Here is a 20423-nt window from a genome sequence, read left to right as displayed (position 1 = left end):
TGCTGAAGAGTTACAGAAGGAAGAAACGTGAGCCTTTTTCCAACAAGTTCTTATTGGCAGTTCAGCCTTAAGTAGGTTATTTAGAAGTATTTATACTAAACACTAAAAGCTAAATACTAAATACTGAAGGCTGCCTGTATTTAGCACCGGCCCAGAATTCCCCCGCCCCCAGGAGAGTGCTGGCTAAGGGTCTGGAACTTTTTAACTCTTCTTCGGGGTCCTCTGTTTGGTGTATTCATCAGATGTTTACCTTCCCCTGCTTTAGCTCTGTTCTAGGGGGAAAACTCGGTTGGCCTCAGGTAAAAGAGGGGTGGGGGGGTCTAGTAGTCTAACTTAAGGACTGAGCATGCCTTGATTCCATCCGGTCTCTCTTCACCAAGCTCTGGTCCTCGCAAAAAATCATTTCCTCCAGCGAAGTTAAATCCTCAACGCTTACTCTCCATTTGCCAGCCTTTAAAATGGCTCTTCTTCTAGCCTTATATCCTCCACCAACTCTTCCTTTCTCTCAAGACGGGCCGTATTGCTATTATTATTTAAATATCTATGCCTTTTTTTTTTCTTTTTTTAAGCTCCAGCTTCGCTAAAAATACTCCTTCCTTGTCTTCCCTCCCCCCAATTCCTGGCTCAAGCATCTAGATTTCCAGAGGTCACTTAAATGGGGTTCACTGCTCCCCCAACTCTGGTTACCGCACCCCTGCGGGCCACCCAGAATGGGGGAAGGTGGTGGGCGCTCACTACAGAGCGAGTCGGGGAAATCTCTGGAGATACAGCTTCTGGAGAATGGTTTTGCCTCTTTCCGCGACCTGAACGACTAACTTACTCGCTGTTCGCTAAGGGCAAGGACAATGTCTCCTCTACCAGACAACAAACTTCCTGATGATGGACGCTACCCTTCAGTTCCTTTTACAAGTTCCATTCCCATCACCTTGAGACACAGGATGGCTTTTTAAGATGCAATTACTTGTGCAAAATATGCCCTCCCAACCTCGAGTTTATAGGATAAACAGAAACGTCCTTTGGCCAATTAGGCAACGAAGGGGTTAAACCTCAGCCACCTGATGGATTCTGGGGGGTTTCCTTCCTCTACTTCAGAAATTAAAACGAACGGGAAGGGAAATTTTGCCCAAGGTAAAGATGAGAACAGTTAACTTCAACGGTCAGGCTTCAGCCCCAAACAAGGATGGCTACCCAAGTCCACAGAAGGTGTCAATCCCCTGACTAAACATGGCTGGTCCGGGGTTCTAGTACCGCGCTACTTTCTGCCCAATTCCAAAATGGCGCCCACGAGCCTCAGCAGAAGGAGCGAGCCTCCCAGAACCCTCTCCGGCCCGGAACGTCAGGTGACGCGAGCCCCAGCCGGAAGTGAAGGAAAAAGCGCCTCAGCCCGCGGCGCCTGCGCAGAAGGGTCTAGACGCTGTGAAGCAGGAGGCACTTGGGATCGTCCGCAGGATTGGGACTGCTACAGAGGCCGCCACGGAGCCCGCCGGAGCCACCGTTCCTGCTGCTGCTGCCGCCGCCGCCCGAATCGGAACTGTCGGGCCGCAGCCGCCGGCAATGCCGCGAAGGAAGGTGAGAGGAACGGGACAGAAGGGATGGCGGGTGGCTAAGGACAGTCGACTGAGCAACGTGACGCAGTTGGCCACGCCTCACAGTGGTTGGGTTCCAACTTCCCGCTTCCCCCAATCTAGCTCAGCAGCCCTCTCGTCTGTCCGTACCCGACGGAAAAATGTGGGCCCGATCCTGGCCTCGGCCTATGCTTGCAACTATTCCCGCCCTCTGCTTGCCTGGCTCGGAGGCGTTCTCCTCGGTAATTGGCCGCTGAAACGCCTAGAAGCGTATTGATTGGCTGGTGGCACCGCCCATTTGGGGGTCCAACGGTCACCTCCCCGCGTGCGGGGGCGGTGTCGGGGCCTGGCCCTAAGGCTCTGCGACTGGCTGCAGAGAACGATCCCTCCTCTCTCGATTGGCTAGGCTTGGCAGTCTGTCCCGTGGGGGCGCGGTGTAGCCGTAGCGCGATTGGGGGACACGAATCCCCGCCCTTCCGGCCGGTGATGCTGATAGGTGCCTGGGCGGGGTTTTGGAGCATCCTTCCTCTCCAGGCGGGGGGGCACAACAAAGCCGAAGCCTGGGTGGTAGAGGACCAGCGCCCACTCCCTAGGGAGCCCACTCAGGCTCTTTTGCGCCCAAGACGTAATTTTTTCCTTCGTTGCTCATTTGGACAGCGTCCAGAAAACGCAGATCGTAAAGTCAAAAACTTTCCAAAATTAGATGGGATTTATGAGGTTACCTAGGGACACCCCCGTCCCTTTTCTTTGCAGCTGAACAAACAAGAGGCCTAATGGAGTGCCCCAAGCCACTCCCATTAGGCAATAGCAGAGCCTGGACGACAGAACAAATCTAATTCAACAAATGTTTATTGACTCCTTGCTACTGTGCTACTTGCTGGGGCTTCACAAATTAGTCAGATATGATCCCTGGCTTAAGGAGATCACAGTCTGATGGGGAAACAGACATATAAGTAACTGCACAAGGAGCTAGTAAATTCTCTACTTAGCAGTATATACAGAGTGTAATGGGAGGGAATTACGGGAGCAATTAAGTCTGCTCTGGAGTAAGATGGGAAGGAGATTGGTCAAAGCCAGACAGAAGAGCTGAATTCCAGGGTCAAATCAGGAAGGGTTGGTCGGGGATTCAAATATCTGGGCAACTGGACTAGATGACCTTTAAGACCCCCGCCCCGAACTTATGACTCTGAAGTCTCTTGCTCATTTCTGGGCAGTTTACCCTTGAAATATTTGGAAAACTGCGTGGGGTTCTTGCTCATCTCTGCAGAAATTTTTATTTTCACAGAGGTTTTCAAATAAAATACCAGCAAACCTTTTATTTTCTCCTAAAATGGCCTACATCAATAGGTGGTGTTTACGTGAAAGTTAACCGAGTGCAGGAATAGTATAGATGCCTTAGAATAGCTCCACAGTCCCTTTTCTGCGGTTCCAAATACAAGAGCTTTTGAAAATATAAGGGTTCTTAGTAACTTATTTGGTGGCAAAACCTGTCCTAAACTATCCTGAGGCTACTTACAATTTTTGTGTGTCTGATTTGGTGTGATTGTTTATCTATTCTGCTGTAGAAATATTAGTGTGTTTGACTCTGGGGTGTTACTTGAGGGATATACGCCAAGTATTCCCTTTCCAAAAAGCCAAAACGTTAGGAATTTCAAGCACAACCAGCCCTAAGAGTTTTGGATTAAAAAATAGAGGACTTGTAGTTTGAAGCTTGGTATTGTTTTCTAAGCAAACACTTTTCCCTTTCTGGCTTTGAAAGGGGTGTAGTGTTCATGCTCCACCGATGAAAGTTATCTTTATGGCTTATCATGCTTCAGGAGGCTAAAAATTGACGAATGATTATTGAAAAGTTGATAAAATCTCTGTTCTTAAATATCTACAAGTCTTCACATGCAGGTCGCTTTTTTTTTTTTAAAGGCCTTTCGGCAGTCACGTGGAGAAACTTCCTGGGGAGATACCATAAGAATGGAATTTTAGTCTTTTCCTTTAAGTTCTTTTGGGATCGGAGTTGTGGCCCCTGATATTTTGAATTGGTATATGGTTTTAAAAAAGGTGATGGCTGAATTCATGGAGAGTTCGAACAAAAGCGACTTTAAAGTTAAAAGGAGTCTAGCACGGACATTTTTCTCAATCCCAGGGACTTCAAGTGCATAGTTAGTTATGTCAGCCAGACCATTTTGAATTGGGGACTTTTATTTCCACTTTGTGGTCCTGACTAAATGTCCTTGTTTCAGATTTAGCGACAATAAAATAAGCACTCCTTCTCTTTTTCATTCGTTTAACAAAGGAACATTACTTGCAGCCCGTTCCATTTAAATGCCTTAAGGGGAATTTGGAGGTGGAATCATTTCTTAGTGTTTTCAGTATCATAATTCGTTTTATTTCCAGTGTTAACACAAACCCACCGAATAAATGCTTCTGTGCTAACATCTGGATCTATGGTGTTACAGAGGAATGCAGGCAGTAGTTCAGATGGAACGGAAGATTCCGATTTTTCTACAGATCTCGAGCACACAGACAGTTCCGAGAGTGACGGCACGTCCCGGCGGTCTGCCCGTGTCACCCGCTCCTCAGCCCGGCTGAGCCAGAGTTCCCAAGGTACAAGGATTCATTTCTCCCGACCGCACCTCATAGGCACCTCACTGGGCATCATATTCTTGTGTTCATGTGGAAACTGGTCCTTCGGCTTGGTGTAGACGACAGAATCCAGTAAAATGTGGAGTCAGTGCCTGCAGAAGTATCAGGTTCTTAAAAATGGTTCTCTTGGGGGTTGTCCAGTTTGTGGACCCCAAAGGACTATATCTGTGTGGCACGCATATGTCTTCAGCCTTTAAACTTTTGTTGAGGGTAATACAGTTTTTCCATGAGTAAAATGGGAAGACCGTATTGTTACTTTCTGTTAGAATGGTTTAGACTGAGGCATTTAACATAGCCTCTTGAGTTTTCTGGAGGAGGTTCCAGAACTTCTATTTAATTCCATAACGTAGTCAGACATGATTAGTAGATACAAGTAGTTGTATCCAACTCTCAGTTGTAAATACCTGGGATTTTGCCTTGGTTGTAAAGAATCGAGGATCTCTGTTTTGGAACGTAGCTTGAAGGTTCATCTGGGCTTTGATTTGGAAGGTACCCCGGATCCCTCCTGCTTCTGCTCTGGGCTTTCTTGGGGAGGAAAGGAAGTTGAAGTTAATACACAAAGCTAATGATCAGTAGGTGATTATAGATAAAAGAGGAAGCTTTTGTAATGTGCTTCAGGCACATCAATAGTGCTGATCCAGTTCTTTACGAACACATTGCAGAATGAAAGGAAACCATCAGTTTTTCAAGCAAGAAAATGGGAACATTCTCAACAACTGTTCCTAACTTTATTTTTGAATAAAGATTCAGCCAGAGTATTTAACGTTTCAGCCAGAGTATAGCTGTTGTCTTTTGATTGTCGATTTGTAAGTTTTTATTTTTTTTAGCATAATGGGGACATTGATAAATGACTCCTGTAATACTATAGTAGCACTATGTATTGTATGCTATGTAGTACTGTGCTATGTACTCGAATACCATGATAGAAAAATCATAGTTTCTGCCCTTAGGAGCTCACCGTTCAGCGCAAAATATAGTTAGAGGTGTCAGCTGATCGTAGTAATGCCTTGTGGTAAGGGCTCCGAGATGTTTGTATGGCGTATTATGGAAGCTTAGAGATGGGCAGGCAGTTTGGGGCAGGTCTCCACAGTATATGCAAAGGAAGGGCGTAAAATTCTATTGAAGCATAATTGGCTCTGCCGGGACACCTGAAAGTTGAACATACTCATATTTCCCAGCCAGGAAGTAACTGGGCCCTGGGTCACTTGCCAGTTGTTCTACTTCCTAAGTGTGGAGTTGCACAGCCCCTAGGGGCATCATGCACAGTGTTCTCGATGTAAGCTCGCTGTCTCTAACGCAAGATGTAGACCCCATTATGAATTGAGCCCCCTGGTCGTGTGTGGGCCAGAAACCTACCTGTGTGCTTGTTTTACCCAAAAGTTCGAGAATTTCAATTTTCTTCTGTGCAGAATAAGATTTACATATCATCTTTGAATCTCTTTCTAATTCTTTTTTTTATAGTTTTTTTTTAAGAAGTCTCTTTTTTTTTTTTTTTCCATTTCTAGGAGAGAGAGAGAGAGAGAGACAGCGTGAGCAGGGGAGGGTCAGAGAGAGAGGGAGACACAGACTCTGAAATAGGCTCCAGGCTCTGAGCTGGCTGTCAGCACAGAGCCTAACACGGGGCTCGAACCCACGAACCATGGGATCATGACCTGAGCCGAAGTCGGATGCCAACCGACTGAGCCACCCAGGCACCCCTTTTTTTTTATAGTTTATTTTTGAGAAAGAGAGAGACAGACATGAGTGGGGGAGGGACAGAGAGAGAGGGAGACACAGACTCTGAAATAGGCTCCAGGCTCTGAGCTGGCTGTCAGCACAGAGCCTAACACGGGGCTCGAACCCACGAACCATGAGATCTGACCTGAGCCGAAGTCGGACGCTTAACCGACTGAGACACCCAGGCGCCCCTCTAATTCTTTTTTAAAAAGTGTCATCAAATTAGAGATGTCAAAAGGCCTGCTGGGTGCTTCAGAATAGGCTTTGTTATCCAGAAGAATTTCAGAAGCTCTGTTCTTGCCACACTCTTCATGAATCCATTATGACTTTGCTTCAGAGCGTCAGACAGGGTAATCAGGAGGAACACAAGATCCTGAAGAAAGGAAACATATATTCTACGTTCAGCAGTAGAGTACCTGCTTTATGGTGGGTTGGAATGAGGGAACAAAGAGACGTTGCAGCTAATATTTAGAAAGCTATAGATCTAGGCACCAGGGATCATGTTAAACATTTTTTATGAATTATCTCACTCGCTTCTCACAACAAACATGTGAGGAATGGGCAGATAGTATTTTTACTTTTTTTTCTTTTATAGATCAGGGAAACAGGCTTGGAGAGATGAACTTGTGCAAGATGCTATAGCTAGTGGGTATGGCTCAGGGGAATCAAATGGGAGGCTGTCTTGATTCCGGACCCTAAAACTAATAATTCCACACTATATTGCATTTCTATACCTGATCTAGTCTCTTTAGCTTACATTTTATTTAATAAAATAGGCCTTTTAATGATCTGTTAGATTTTGTGAAATGTGAAGAGGAGGACATAGATGATAGTAAGTCATCTGGATGAGAAATAAAGCACATTTCTTTTCTTTTCTCTTTAATCATTTTATTACGTCTTAAAATTGGGGATCAGATTCCAGCCCTGTTCGAAATTTGCAATCTTTTGGCACCGAGGAGCCTGCTTATTCTACTAGAAGAGTGACCCGTAGTCAGCAGCAGCCTACCCCAGTGACTCCAAAAAAGTACCCTCTTCGGCAGACTCGTTCATCTGGCTCAGAAACTGAGCAAGTGGTTGACTTTTCAGATCGAGGTGAGTGAGTATAGTGTGATTGGGTCAATTACAGAGAAGAGCTGGTCAGTTTCCTCTTACAGAAGGCTTGGGGCCACTGCAGACAGATGCCTGGTACCGACAACACGCTGTTAGGTGAATGCTGTTTGCCTGATTCCTCTCTCTCTCTCTCTTTTTTTTTAATGTTTTATTTTTTTGAGAGACAGAGACAGACAATGTGAGCAAGGGAGGGTCAGAGAGAGAGGGAGACACAGAATCAGAAGCAGGCTCCAGGCTCTGAGCTGTCAGCACAGAGCCTGATGTGGGGCTCAAACCCACAATCCGCGAGATCATGACCTGAGCTGGAGTCGGACGCATAACCCACTGAGCCACCCAGGGGCCCCAACCTGATTCCTCTCTTGAACGTCCGGCTGAGGACAGTCTTGCTCCAGAGTGCTCTTAAGTTTACAGTGTCTGGAGTACGTTCGATGGGGCCTGTAACAGGCTGAAGGGACTGTGGCCCTCTTACCACAGATGAAGGACTAAACCAGATTTTCTTCCATTCATGCTTATCTGTCCACTTATCTCTGACATTCTGGGGAAAGGTGACCTTCGGTAATGGGGGATGGTGAGCTGTTGAGGTTGTGACTCACTAGCCCGAACCAGAGGCCTTGGAGCACAGGTTATAGACTGGGGAGCGAGCACGCTCTGCTTGTTTGCTTGCACTTTTATTTTTATTTTTTCAAAGTTTATTTTTCGAGAGAGAACACAAGCAGTGTGTGTGGGGGGTAGAGAGAGAGAGAGAAGGGCTCAAACCCACGAACTGTGAGATCATGACCTGAGCTGAAATCAACAAGAGTGGGACACTTAACTGACGGAGCCACCCAAGGCGCCCCATTGTGTTTACAGTTTTAAAAGTTTGTTGTCGATGAGAAAGAATGAAATCTGGCCATGTGTAGCAACATTGATGGAACTTGAGGGTGTTATCCTGAGTGAAATAAGTCAGGCATAGAAGAACAGATATCATATGTTTGCACGTATAGGAGGGTTAGGAGGAACTTAACGGAAGACCATGGGGGAGAAGAAGGGGAAAAAGAGTGGAGGAGAGGGAGGGAGGCAAACCATGAGAGATTCTTGAATGCCAATAACAAACTGAGGGGGGGAGGGGGGAGATGGGCATGGAGGAGGGCACTTTGTGGGGATGAGCACGGGTGTTATATGGAAACCAACTTGACAATAAACTATTTAAAAAAAGATTACATGGAACAGTTTAAAAAAAAAAGTTTGTTGCCAGCATTTGAAAATACAGAGATTTCATATAAAAACCCGAGTTACTAGTTTCCTTAAAAAAAAATAATGCAAATCTCCGGGAACATGAATGAGGTGGGCCATTCACTCGCAGTATTGACTTGGAGCGGAATAGTAGTTGTTCCCTCAAGATGGACAGTCGGGTCTCCTCTTGGCCTCGCCCAGCTCTTCTAGGCATTTGCTTTACAGCCCATGATTTATAATCTACATTGTTAGATTACTCACAAGCTATCTCGAGAGTCAAGTTCATCCACACTTGCATATCAAGTCTCATGTCTATTTCTCTTCCATCTTGTATGTCTCCTGGGAGTGGAGTGGGATGGTTATTTTGTTTGTCTCATTTTATTATATTATTTGTTTTATTTTTGTTTTTTTTGGGGGGGAGAGTGAGAGCACGTGTATGCATGTGCTCTCCACCAGTGGAGGGACAGAGAGGGAGAGAAAGAATCCCAGGCAGGCTCCATGCCCAGTGAGAAACCTGATGCGGAGCTTGATCCCATGACCCTGGGATCGTGACATGAGCCGAAGTCAAAATTTGGACGCTCAACCAACAGCCACCCAGGCGCCCCTGGATGGTAGTTTTAAAGAAAAATTTACCTTCATCCAGTTTTGATTATCTGTGGTTGGGGGTTTATGAGGAACACAGATAAGTGGAATGTACCAGGGAAACCCCAGACTTTATTGTAATCAGAGTGCAAAGTTGCACAAAGCAATGATGTTAGTTTCTCTTCGTTTTCATATATGGCAGATGAGTGGTTTCTAGCAGATAAGTGGTCAGACATTACTGGTTAAACGGCAGAGGATCTGGGAAGCCCATAAACTCTTCTGAATAGTAAACCTCAAATAAATGAACTTCATTCATGAGCTCTACCAACTGCTTTTGCTTTAGAGACTAAAAATACAGCTGATCAGGATGAGTCTCCACCGCGAACCCCAACTGGAAACGCACCTTCTTCTGAGTCGGACATAGACATCTCCAGCCCTAACGTGTCTCATGATGAGAGCATGGCCAAGGACATGTCCCTGAAGGACTCGGGCAGCGATCTGTCTCACCGCCCCAAGCGTCGTCGCTTCCATGAAAGCTACAATTTCAATATGAAGTGTCCCACTCCAGGCTGTAACTCCCTAGGTGAGTGCACCCAGCGTCACGATGCCTGTGTTCCAGGCTCTCACCCTCTGGAATTAGGATCAGGAAGAAATGTTCCATGTTTCCTTGTTTCCTTGCCCCTTAGGTTCGTCAGTACTCCCCGGAGTATCGCTGGGTTGCCCACTTGAATGCTTTTGCCTCTTGTCCTGTTGTCCATAATAATAGACGCGATTGTGAAGAAATTCACTGTGATGCTCCATTTTGCTTATTGAGAACTTCCCCCGTGAAAAATGTCCTCCTTTTTCCTGCAAAAACAAAACCAAAGACTAGTTATCTTTTATTTTTTATTTAAAAAAATTTTTTTAAATTTTTAAAAATTTGTTTCTGAGAGAGAGACAGCATGAGCAGGGGAGGTTCAGAGACAGAGGGGGACATAGAATCCGAAATAGGCTCCAGGCTCTGAGCTAGCTGTCAGCACAGAGCCTGACGTGGGGCTCGAACCCACGCACTGTGAAATCATGACCTGAGCCGAAGTCGGACGCTTAACTGACTGAGCCACCCAGGTGCCCCTAGACCAGTTATCTTCAAATAACTCATCGTACGGCGCATAGTTCAAGCCTGCTGAGCATAAGCTAATGCAGAGCACTGGTGGTGTGTAGCCAGAGCTGTTAAGGAAATGAGAAAAACAGATCTCTTTTCTCATAGCTTTGAAACTAAAAGGGCACAGAGGAGACGCTGGCCTTTGGTGACTTCAGTGGTTTTAGGTCTCGTGTGCCTCCTAAATACCAACCGGACAAGTATTTCTTCTCAGATAAATGAGTATTCTCTTTTTTTATGACCTTGACCCCTGACTCACAGATTCTTGTACTGGTTTAAACCTTATTAACGCTCCTCAGGTGAGCTTCCGTGCAAATGTGGGACTTAAGTGTTTGTCTAGAGTTGGAAGGTGCCGACTTCTGAAATCACAGGCTTTTCTCCATCGGGTCTGCTCAGATTTGTGAATCTGTGAATGTGGCATCAGGTTCAGAAAAGGTAGAACAGAGTAAGCTGCTCCTTTGGGGGCCCACGGTATATTTTCCCTAGTATTTCATTTATTTGGATCTTTTCCTGGTCTTAGCACTAGCTTCTCAGGTGATTTGAACTCCTCAGAATGCACAGAGCATTCCTCTGACCATCACACCAGACTTCACTCTAAGAAGATAATTGCTTCAGTCCTAAATCTGTTTCCTTGTGCAAATAACGGAAAAGTAAGACTACCCCTCATCCTATAAACAGCAGTATTTAAGAGCTACCTAACACGCTTTAAGAGATAAGAGGATCGGCTTGCCGCACAGTAAGGGAGGGGACTCCAGCGCTGCCGGTCACCGTCCATGCAGCCCCCAATTGTTCCTTTTAGGTACTGTGTTTAATTAGGGATTCGGTGCGTATTTATTAAATGTTTGCTACGTACCAGACGTCATTTTAGGGTGTAGGGATGTAGCTGTGAACATGTCAAAGTTCCTACCCTCATGGAGCTTATAGTCTTAACAGGGAAGGCAAAACAGATCTACCATATGTCAACTAGAGATGGTTCTTTGGAGAAAGATGAGGGCGTGCCGAGAGGGTAAGGCGTTGTGCGGCCGTACAGCCCTGCACACCCGCTCACAGACTGGCGCCGGAGGTATGGGCCGGGAGTGTGCTGAAGCGGGTCGAGGTCCATGTAGGGGCCAGCATGCCCTAGGGCAGGGCAACTGCAGGGACGGGGAGATGAGGTCAGAGCCGGGCCTGACTGCGTGTTACTTACGCTCAGGCCTTAACCCCCTTAATGGAGTAGACGAGAGGACAGATACAAATCTGTTGCATCAGAGGCAAGTGTACTGTGACTTCCGGTGTCAGTGTGCTGGCAAAGTTTGAAAAGTATGAGCCGAGCTCCCCATGTTATTTTTGATAAGGGAGCACCTGGCTGGCTTGGTTGTAGAGCATGTGACTCTTGATCTTGGAGTCAGGAGTTCAAGTCCCACATTGGGCATAGAGATTACTTAATAAAAAAAAAAAAAATCCATTGCCAGAATTTTCTTTTTTTAACTTTTATTTATTTTTGAGAGAGAGAGAGAGAGAGACAGAGCGTGAGCAGGGGAGAGGCAGAGAGACAGGGAGACACAGAATCTGAAGCAGGCTCCAGGCTCCGAGCTGTCAGCACAGAGCCTGATGTGGGGCTCAAACTCAAAATCCGTGAGATTGTAACCGGAGCCTAAGTCAAACACTTAACCAATTGAGCCACCCAGGTGTCCCTCCAAAATTATTTTTGATTCTGTTCCACTTTTTATGTTTGGGAAAATAATGTTAATTTTTTTTTAATAAATTTGATATAAAAGTATTATGTGCTTGTACAAACTTAAAAGCCCCGAAATGCATAAGTAAAAGTTCTCCTTCACTCATATTCTCAGATATAAAACTACTCTTGGTAGTTTTTTTATGAATGCTTCTAGTAAGTTTGTGTGCGTGTGTGTGTACATATACGTGTGTATATATAATATATATTATATATATGTTTCTTTTCGTTATTCACAAAAGGGAAAACACAGTGGTTGGTTTGGCATCTTGGATATTTTATATTAGGATTCCTTCTATTTAAAGAATACAGAGAATTCCATTATATTGAAAGCTTGTAAGTTTTTAAAATTGTATAGTATAAATTGACATTTAGATTATTTCTTATTTTTAGCTACTGTGAATATTTCTGTAATGGATAACCTTTTATGTATGTGGTTTGATGTCTTCCTAGGAAACCTGTAGGATAAATTTTCAGCAATGGAATTGCTAGATCACTAGATGAGCTAACTTGTTTTTGAAACTTTTAGTATAGACTTAATTAGATTGGTTTTAGTTTATGTATTAGAAGACATGACTTGAATAATTTACTCAGAAGTTAGAGATGAATAATGTCTTAGAAATAACTATAGAAATATTTCTTAGAAATAATCTATAGATGGGGTGCCTGGGTGGCTCAATCTGTTAAGCTTCCGACTTCGGCTCAGGTCATGATCTTAAGGTTCGTGGGTTCGAGCCCCGCGTCGGGCTCTGTGCTGACAGCTAGCTCAGAGCCTGGAGCCTACTTCTGATTCTGTGTCTCCCTCTGTCTCTGACTCTCCCCTGCTCACACTGTTTTTCTCTCAGAAGTAAATAAAACATTAAAAAAAAATTTAAAAACAAATCTATAGAAAGAAGACTTTCTATAACATGGACGCTTTACATTTTATACATGGTGTTTCATCACTGAGGTTAGTGTTAGTGCAAGATAAATTGAACAGATCTCTATAAGCACATTTTTAATCACACAGTCCTGGAGAATCACACAGTCTGCATAACCTATTCCTTTCTCCCCCACTACATGAACTATTGTTTTTCTTTAAAGCTTACTTTATAAATCATATGTGATTTTTAAAATCCCAGTGTCTCTATTACACAAATGTTTTGCAAACTTTTTGGGTAAAGAGATGTATAAAAAGGAAGTCATGTTCAGTTTCCTGTGTGTTTCTCTAAACCATTTGAAAATTAGAAAAATGAAGTGATACCCCTTTAGAGAAAATGAGCTTTCTGTATTGTTCTTCCTCACATTATCCCCTCATAAGAGCTGTCCCCTCATAAGAGGGAGCGCCTTGTGCTAACTTGCGCTGATTTTTGTCACAGTGGTATATTAGTTTCAGGTGTACGATATAATGATCCAGTAATTCCATGCACTACCCAGTGCTCATCAAGCTACGTGTAAGTTTATTCATCTTGAGAGAGAAAGCACAAGTGAGGGAGGGGCAGAGAGAGAGGAAGAGAGAAAATCCCAAGTAGGCCCTGTGCTGCCAGCGAGGAGCCCATTGTGGGGCTTGAACCCATGAGCTGCAAGATCATGACCCAATCTGAAGTCAGACACTCAACCTACTGAGCCACGCAGGTGCCCCTATACCATCCACAGTGTAAATGGCAAGATCTCATTCTTTTTTATGACTGGGCGATGTCGCATTATACACAGACACCACGGCTTCTGTACCCCTTCATCTGTTGATGGACACTTCTTTTCAATCTTCGCTGTTGTAAATACTGCCTATTAAAAAATCTGATTACAGAAGAAGCCTAAATGTTTATATAAAATCAGCTCGCTTCCAAAAAAAAGAATATATGTTATCCCATTCAAAATTATCAACATACGTTCATCTGCAGGATACAAGAGTCCATTTTCTTTTTCATTTTCTGTAAGTTTCTTTTGATTGTTGAAAGAAGTTCCATTCAGATTGGGTAGCATTGCATACTAGAAAGGAAGGAGCACTTGTTACACATGTAACTTGGTAATTTAGCACAGGAAAGTGAAATTTCACCACAAGAAAATGTTTCTGTTTGTGATTTTGTTCCTTTTTATAAATATGTGGCTTTATGATTTTTTGGAATTTGAGAAATACGTTATCAGAACAGAAGGAACTGGAGCGCCTGGGTGGCTCAGTCAGTTAAGTGTCAGACTCTTGACTTTGGCTCAGGTCATGATCTCACGGTTCCTGGGCTCGAGCCCCACATCTGGCTCTGTGCTAACAACACAGAGCCTGCTTGGGATTCTGTCTCCCTCTGTCTCTGCCCCTCCCCTGCTTGTGCGCGTACGCTCTCTCTGTCTCAAAATAAACCTAAAAAAGAAAAAAACCCAGAAGGAACTAGAGTTTATATTGAACATACACAAGTATGTTCAAAGATTGCCAGATCAACCTCTGGCAAAAAAGAATTTTTTAGTGGGTGCAAGTTATGGCCCTGGCAGCATATATATATTTGTGTGTGTGTGTGTGTGTGTGTGTATATGTCTGTGATCAGATATATATTGGATAGAGATGATACCGCAGAATAACACGGTTGTCGTATAGAAAATGATCACTTTGTGAGCTTAAGTGTTCTATCTCCAGATTAAGTTTTTCCCTCTTTTCACAGGACACCTCACAGGAAAACATGAGCGACATTTCTCCATCTCAGGATGCCCGCTCTATCATAACCTGTCAGCTGATGAATGCAAGGTAATTGTGTTCAATATTTGACTATGTACTTAATCCAGCGAGTGCTTTCTGTTGCCAGGCACTCTGCTAAACACTGGGGATACCATGTGAACAAAATAGGCAAGGTCCTTTTTCTTATATTCTAGCGGAGGAGACAGTAAAAATACAGTTGGGTTTAAAAAAAAAAAGGATTTAAACAGATAAGTAAAAGAATTATCGTGTGGAATGAATGCTTTGAAAGAAATAGGAGATCTGGAATATTTGGAAAGTCATCCTTAGTGCATTGATATTTTCCACTGAACGTTGATGTCGAGTCGGGGACCTTTTCCACTAGGAAATCATTGGCATAAATAGGTGATCTCGGTACTTACGCGTGAAGCTCTCTTCTCACGAGTCTGTGAAGACATTTTGCTTTTTAAGTTTTTTCATGATTATTTTCCTCTTTTTTTCCGTAGAATACTTTTCCTTCTTGTTACTCTCAGTCACACCTACTCTTGGCCAATTTTTGTCTTATGTTAGGACAATATAGTCCTAACATAAAAAAGAAAGAAAAATATAGTCCTAAATGACCTCTGGGATTTGGGGGTGATGGATTCAGGAGAGCCTGAGATCCTATTTTGTATGTTTAGGTTGCTGCCACCAAGGATTGAACTAATAATGGGGAAGCAAGAGTCGCAGACGTTCTTAATTAAGTGGATTGTGTGGGTAGACAGGTTATCCAACCTCATTACACCAAAGTGTTAACTGTTCTTGCGGTTGCTATTTTCTAACAACACCAAGGTCACAGCTTTATTCCTGTCTGAGCCAGCTTCCTCCTAAGAAAAATTAGAATCCCCAATGAACCCCAGTTGCCTCTGATTCAGGAATTTGTTCTCTTTCTTAACGACACCACATGTTGGGAAGTTTCTTTGCGTGTTTCGTCTTTCAGCAGAGTAGTATACTTCGAAAGCTTACATAGATTTCAAGGTGGAAGACACTTTTAGTCTTCTTTATTCCAAATCTTCTGTATAAACAAGGTCATTTCCTCTGCTCTGTGTAAGAGCAGGTGGTAGGTCTTCCTCGTTAATGTTCCCATTAGTCTGAGACCAGATCCAGATCCAGACAGGAACAGCTCTGCCAATATCGGCATCAGAAGCCGACAGGGCTTTTAGGTCTTTCATTCTCTGAAAATAACCATGACCTCTTTTGGGGGAAGTTGTCCTCTAGGGCTCTCGTCTTCGACTATCATGATCCGATACTATGCGTGGTACTGTGCGTGGCTTTGCATCGGGGCCTTCCTCAGGAACTGCTTTTTAAATTGCTGGCTAGTAGCAATGCGAATGACTTACCTTAAGCAATTCATTTTTAAAAAAGAAAAAGAAACGTCAGTTTGGGGAAGAAGGTTGTGAAGAAAAGGAAAGCATTTCCTGACTTTTTCCTCGGGTGTGTTTTCTTCTTTGCAAGAGAAAGCAGGCTCAGCTTAATCCGTCTTTACTACTGGAACTTGGAGGATCCAGGGAATTTCTGATGGATATGTATATATCTGACAGATATAATAGTTTTACTATATTTAGGATCCCAAGTGGAAAAATCAGACTAATTCCTCACATATATTGGAAGCCCTGTAATTTTTAAAGTACTCACACACACGTGATTGCTCTGTTTCCCAGTGGACGATTGCAGTCCAAGTTAGGACCATTTTTATTCAGTCCCAGAGTGCTGTGCCGGACACCGTGACAGATACCTGAGGGTTGTGGGAATGCAGGAGAAGACGGCGTTCAAGGAGCCAACGTTGTCATGGGCGGGGGGAGGCAAAACACATACAAATGAGTACGTGAATGAGAATTTCAAGCGGTGATAAAATGCTGTGAGGAACACAAACCCTAAAAATACAGAGACTGGCTGTTTGGGGGTGCTGGGGATACAGCGCTGCTTCTGCTTGGGTAGTTAAGGGGGACCCCCCCCCCGGAGGAGTTGGCATTTGACCGGAGACACGGCTGATGGCAGAGAGACAGTTGTGTCTGGATCCAGGAGGAGACGGGTTAAGTGGAAGGACAGGCAAGCACGGAGGCCGTGAGGTGGGGATGAACGGCTGGGTCTGAGGGACCGAGAGCTGGCCAGCCTGGCTGGAGCATGATGGGAAACGAAGCTGGGTCCAGACCACGAAGGGCCTGGAGGGCGCGGGCACAGGGAGGATGCCTTTATGGTGATGGCGGTGGGAAGCACGTGGAGGGCTTCCGCACGGGGTAATAGAATTTCTGTGACCACTTTTTTTTTAAAAGTCACAGCTGGTTCGCGTTGTGGAGAATGGACTGGAAGGGGCAGAAGCTGACCCGGGTAGACTAGTTGGGAGGCTGCTCTGGAGCTCAGACAGCTGGTGGCCCGGACTCGCTTTGTATCAGTGGAGATCGGAGGAATTGATCGGGTTCAGGATATGTGTTGCTGATGGATTGGACACGAGGTGTGAGACTGAGAAGAGCAGCAAGGCCTTTCTGACCTGCTGAGTTGTTTAGAAAGTGTTGACGTTTGTCGGTAGAGGGAACGTCTGGGAGGAGCAGATCTGTGGGAAGGTGTCTGTCACCGCGTTTCGACCGTGCCGAGTCCTGGTGTGAAGTTGAACAAGCCGTGGGAAGCGAGCCCTCCCTTCCGGGAGAGGACACTGAAACTGCCAGAGAGCCGACGTGATCGGTCTTAGGGCCACTGGACCACAGAGTTCAGTTCCCCCGTACACTTGACCCCGCGCGTCCACCCTTTCCCTCGCGCTCCTTCGCCCTGCGTCTGCACTTCCTCGTGGTTTCTTGCCTCTTACCCACTGTTCGGTGGGAAGGGTCCTGGCCCTGCATCACTGGACTGAATTAAAACCTTAGCCGCGCCACCCAGTAGCTGTCAGGGCTTCACTTCTTGGGCTCCAGTGAACGGCCGAGAAAACAGGCGCCTGCCTCCCCCATTCTTGTAGAGATCGTGCTAATGAGCCTGAAGACCCTTTGAGAGGAAAAGTTCGCCGTAAATTCAAGGGACGACCTTGAATTCTCATGCTTTCAGGAAACTTAGTCTTAGAAGCAGGTGGATTTATTGACGTTGTTGATGGTTGCAGGTGAGAGCACAGAGCCGGGATAAGCAGATAGAAGAAAGGACGCTGTCCCACAGGCAAGATGACAACAACAGGCATGCAACCAGGCACCAGGTACGGGCCTTGTTAAAGCTCCGGCCGCTCACAGTCTGAGAGCCGAGTCTTGGATCCCCTCTGCCCCGTAAGGGCCTTTAGGCGCCGCCGTGCCTCTCGTTCCCCGCGGCATTACCGAATCACCGGTGTTCCGTCAGAAGCTCAGAAGCCTATTTGGGGTTTTTTCCCCCAAAGAGTAAAATTTCACGAAACAAACACTTCCGCCTTGTAAGTGAAGGACTCCTGCTCTTTATGAAAATACTAGTAATAGTCCTGAGAGATCCTCCTGATTATTTGAAAGCCGCACTTGCTGCTCTGTTTCCTCCCGCCGCATCCACTGCTTAGCCCTTTGTTGCTCTCAAGCCCCTTCGCTCCGCTGACATGTTTCCAAGGTCACCGGCGACTTTTCCTTATTAGCATCTGACACTTGTTGACCGGGTCATTTTTCTTCTATTTCTCTCTTGCCTTGGATTCCAAGATGCTGCTTTGCCCTAATTTTTCTATCTCTCAGAACATTCGTGCTCACTGATGGCGCTTAGATTCCTAGTTCTTCCATGAATACCTTTGGTCTCTGCTCTTGCCATTTTTCTGCCTGACTGTACCTATACCTAGAAGAGATTCCATTTATCCTTCAAAGCCTTGAGCACTTTCTGAGCTGCTGTAGGAATTCGTCCCAGATCTCCTATCGTTAATGAATTTCTGCCTCATCTGTTCCATCGGAATGTTCTCAGAATGCTGGTTCAGCCCTCATCACTTACCATACATACGTAGCTTACTGTGCGGGTGTCTGTTTTTGTGGTTAGATTATAGGGGGTAGCAGAGGAAGCCTGGTGAGGGAGAAGTTTTGGTTTGCAGCCAAGCGGATCTGGATTCGAGTACTGTGATTGTTACTCTACCTGTGTGGTCTTGGGCAGGTTGGCTAATTTCCCTAAACTTTAGTTCCTTGTGACACATCTGGCATTTTTTTGGTGACTAATCCCTACCTGGTAAGGTAGTCAGCTGACAAAGTTTGTATCCCCATCGCTTGGCAGGTAATAATCATTCTGTAAGTGGCAGCTGCACTTTTTTTCATTATCCATCTTGGGTGCTGGTCTTACTCGGTTTAAAAATTTTATTCATTCTCCTATCAGTACTTGGAAAACAGTAAACACTCAATAAATGCTTATCGAATTGAAATAATCTTTGTTTTATTCCTGTTGGTTTGGTGGGGACGTCCCTCCTTCACTCATGTCCCTTTGGGTTTAATGTTAAAAGAAGTACGAACTGACTGCAACTATGGTGGTCCGGGAACCCAATTTGGAATTTTAAAAGTCGCCGTAGTACGCGCAGGGCGGCTTTAACATTTTTTCCCTTCCCTGCTGTGTTGTGTTTTGTTCTTCATTTTGAAACTTTATGACATGATGCGTTTTCTGGCTAGCTTCATAGCTCTCTCTTCCCTTTTAGGCGCCAACCGAGAGGCAGCTGCGGTATAAGGAGAAGGTGGCCGAACTCAGGAAGAAGAGGAATTCCGGGCTGAGCAAAGAGCAGAAAGAGAAATACATGGTGAGAAAACGCTCAACAGTCGGCATGAACCCTTGCAGTTGCATTCGATGGCTCTTGGTTTCTAAACTCTGCTTTTCAGATTCGCTGTTCGGGTTTCTCAAACAGAAGGGCCGTCCTCTGGCCCTGAGCGTTTCCCATCATCCCCCCCAAGTGGACTTGTTAAGAACGGGAACGGGAGGTCTTTGAAAAACAAAATGCCATTAGAATTAAGACGAAACAAATTCAGTCTTCCAGTTGTGTGTCAACCTCACTTCAGTTGTAAAAGGTTAAATTTAGCCATTTGAACAAATACCCAGGATATTGGAGATGTCTGTATAAGGAAAAAGTATTTCCACCAAGGGGTAGTCTGTGTATTTTTAATGGGAAAACAACATTCCTACCTGATAAAGAATATTAATTGGGTGATATATTCTATAATAAGATTTCTCGGGTAGTATTTTCATTTTTTTCCTAGTTTTAAAAGTAACACACGTTTGTCGTAGGAGATACAGAACAATTAAGAACGGTACAGAAATAGGGGCGCCTGGCTGGCTCAGTCAGAAGACCATCTGACTCTTGATCTTGGGGTCGTGAGTTCCAGCCCCACATTGGGTGTAGTGATTACTTAGAACTAACCACAGTTAGCGTTTGGGGAAATAGCCTCCTGGCCTTTTACATAATGCCTCATTTATGTCATTTGGGTATTACTGTAAGTAACAGCTTTGAATTTCTGTGTTTTCACTTACATGGCTTGAACTAATTTTCCTCGATTTCATGAAAAACTCTTCATTTTTTTGCATAAAATTTTATTAAGTAAAGATTTGTCGTAAATGTGATTGATAAAGATTTATGAACGGGTTAATAAATGCTTACTATTTAAAATACCAAAGGAGCACTTGGGTGGCTCAAGTCAGTTAAGCTTCTGATTTTGGCTCAGGTCGTCATCTGGAGGGTGGGTGGGTCCCGTCTCAGGCTCTGAGCTAATAGATCTTGTGTCTCCCTCTCCCTCTGCCCCTCCCCCACTCGTGCTTGCTGTCTCTCAAAAATGAATAAACATTTTTTTTTAAAAAATCAGAAAAAAAAAACAAAACAAAAATAGAGGGAAGAAAAATTCCAATAAAAATCACTGTCCGAGACATAACCCCCTGGGTGTTTTGGTGTGTGCTCTCTGGGTCTTTTTCTGATGTGAATTTTGATTTTTTGATGGAGTTGGAATTTTGGCTTCTTGAGTCATTGGAAGAGATGGGTTGTGAGTGCTTCGATCGTCAGCATGCTCCACTGACGCAAAAGCATGCCAAACTATGTATTTACTTTTTTTGGCGGTCCTCCCTGCCTTGAGAATGATCATCTTACGAATGAGTGGAAACGGGTCAATGGGAGATGGCTGGTGGGATAGT

General features: G+C 44.7%; 1 protein-coding gene across 3 annotated transcripts in view; it reads left to right on the top strand.

Annotated features, from left to right (window-relative positions):
- Window positions 1-1410: 1410 nt before the first annotated feature.
- KAT7 (lysine acetyltransferase 7) overlaps window positions 1411-20423 on the top strand; it is a 32656-nt gene continuing 13643 nt past the window's right edge. Inside the window, exons 1-7 of one of the 3 annotated variants that reach the window (XM_077776791.1) lie at window positions 1411-1569; window positions 4016-4163; window positions 6834-7010; window positions 9166-9405; window positions 14302-14384; window positions 17437-17526; window positions 18949-19047. In XM_077776791.1, coding sequence (XP_077632917.1) covers window positions 1555-1569; window positions 4016-4163; window positions 6834-7010; window positions 9166-9405; window positions 14302-14384; window positions 17437-17526; window positions 18949-19047 — 852 coding nt within the window. In that variant the 5' untranslated portion in view covers window positions 1411-1554. Of the gene's footprint in view, window positions 1570-3953; window positions 4164-6833; window positions 7011-9165; window positions 9406-14301; window positions 14385-17436; window positions 17527-18948; window positions 19048-20423 lie in introns of all 3 variants that reach the window. The other 2 variants (XM_077776792.1, XM_077776793.1) reach the window with 2 other exon arrangements.

The sequence above is a fragment of the Crocuta crocuta genome, unplaced genomic scaffold (assembly GCF_008692635.1).
Source record: "Crocuta crocuta isolate KB4526 unplaced genomic scaffold, BGI_CrCroc_1.0 scaffold352, whole genome shotgun sequence".
NCBI classification, from domain to species: Eukaryota; Metazoa; Chordata; class Mammalia; order Carnivora; family Hyaenidae; genus Crocuta; species Crocuta crocuta.
This window is presented reverse-complemented; position numbering and strand designations above follow the sequence as displayed.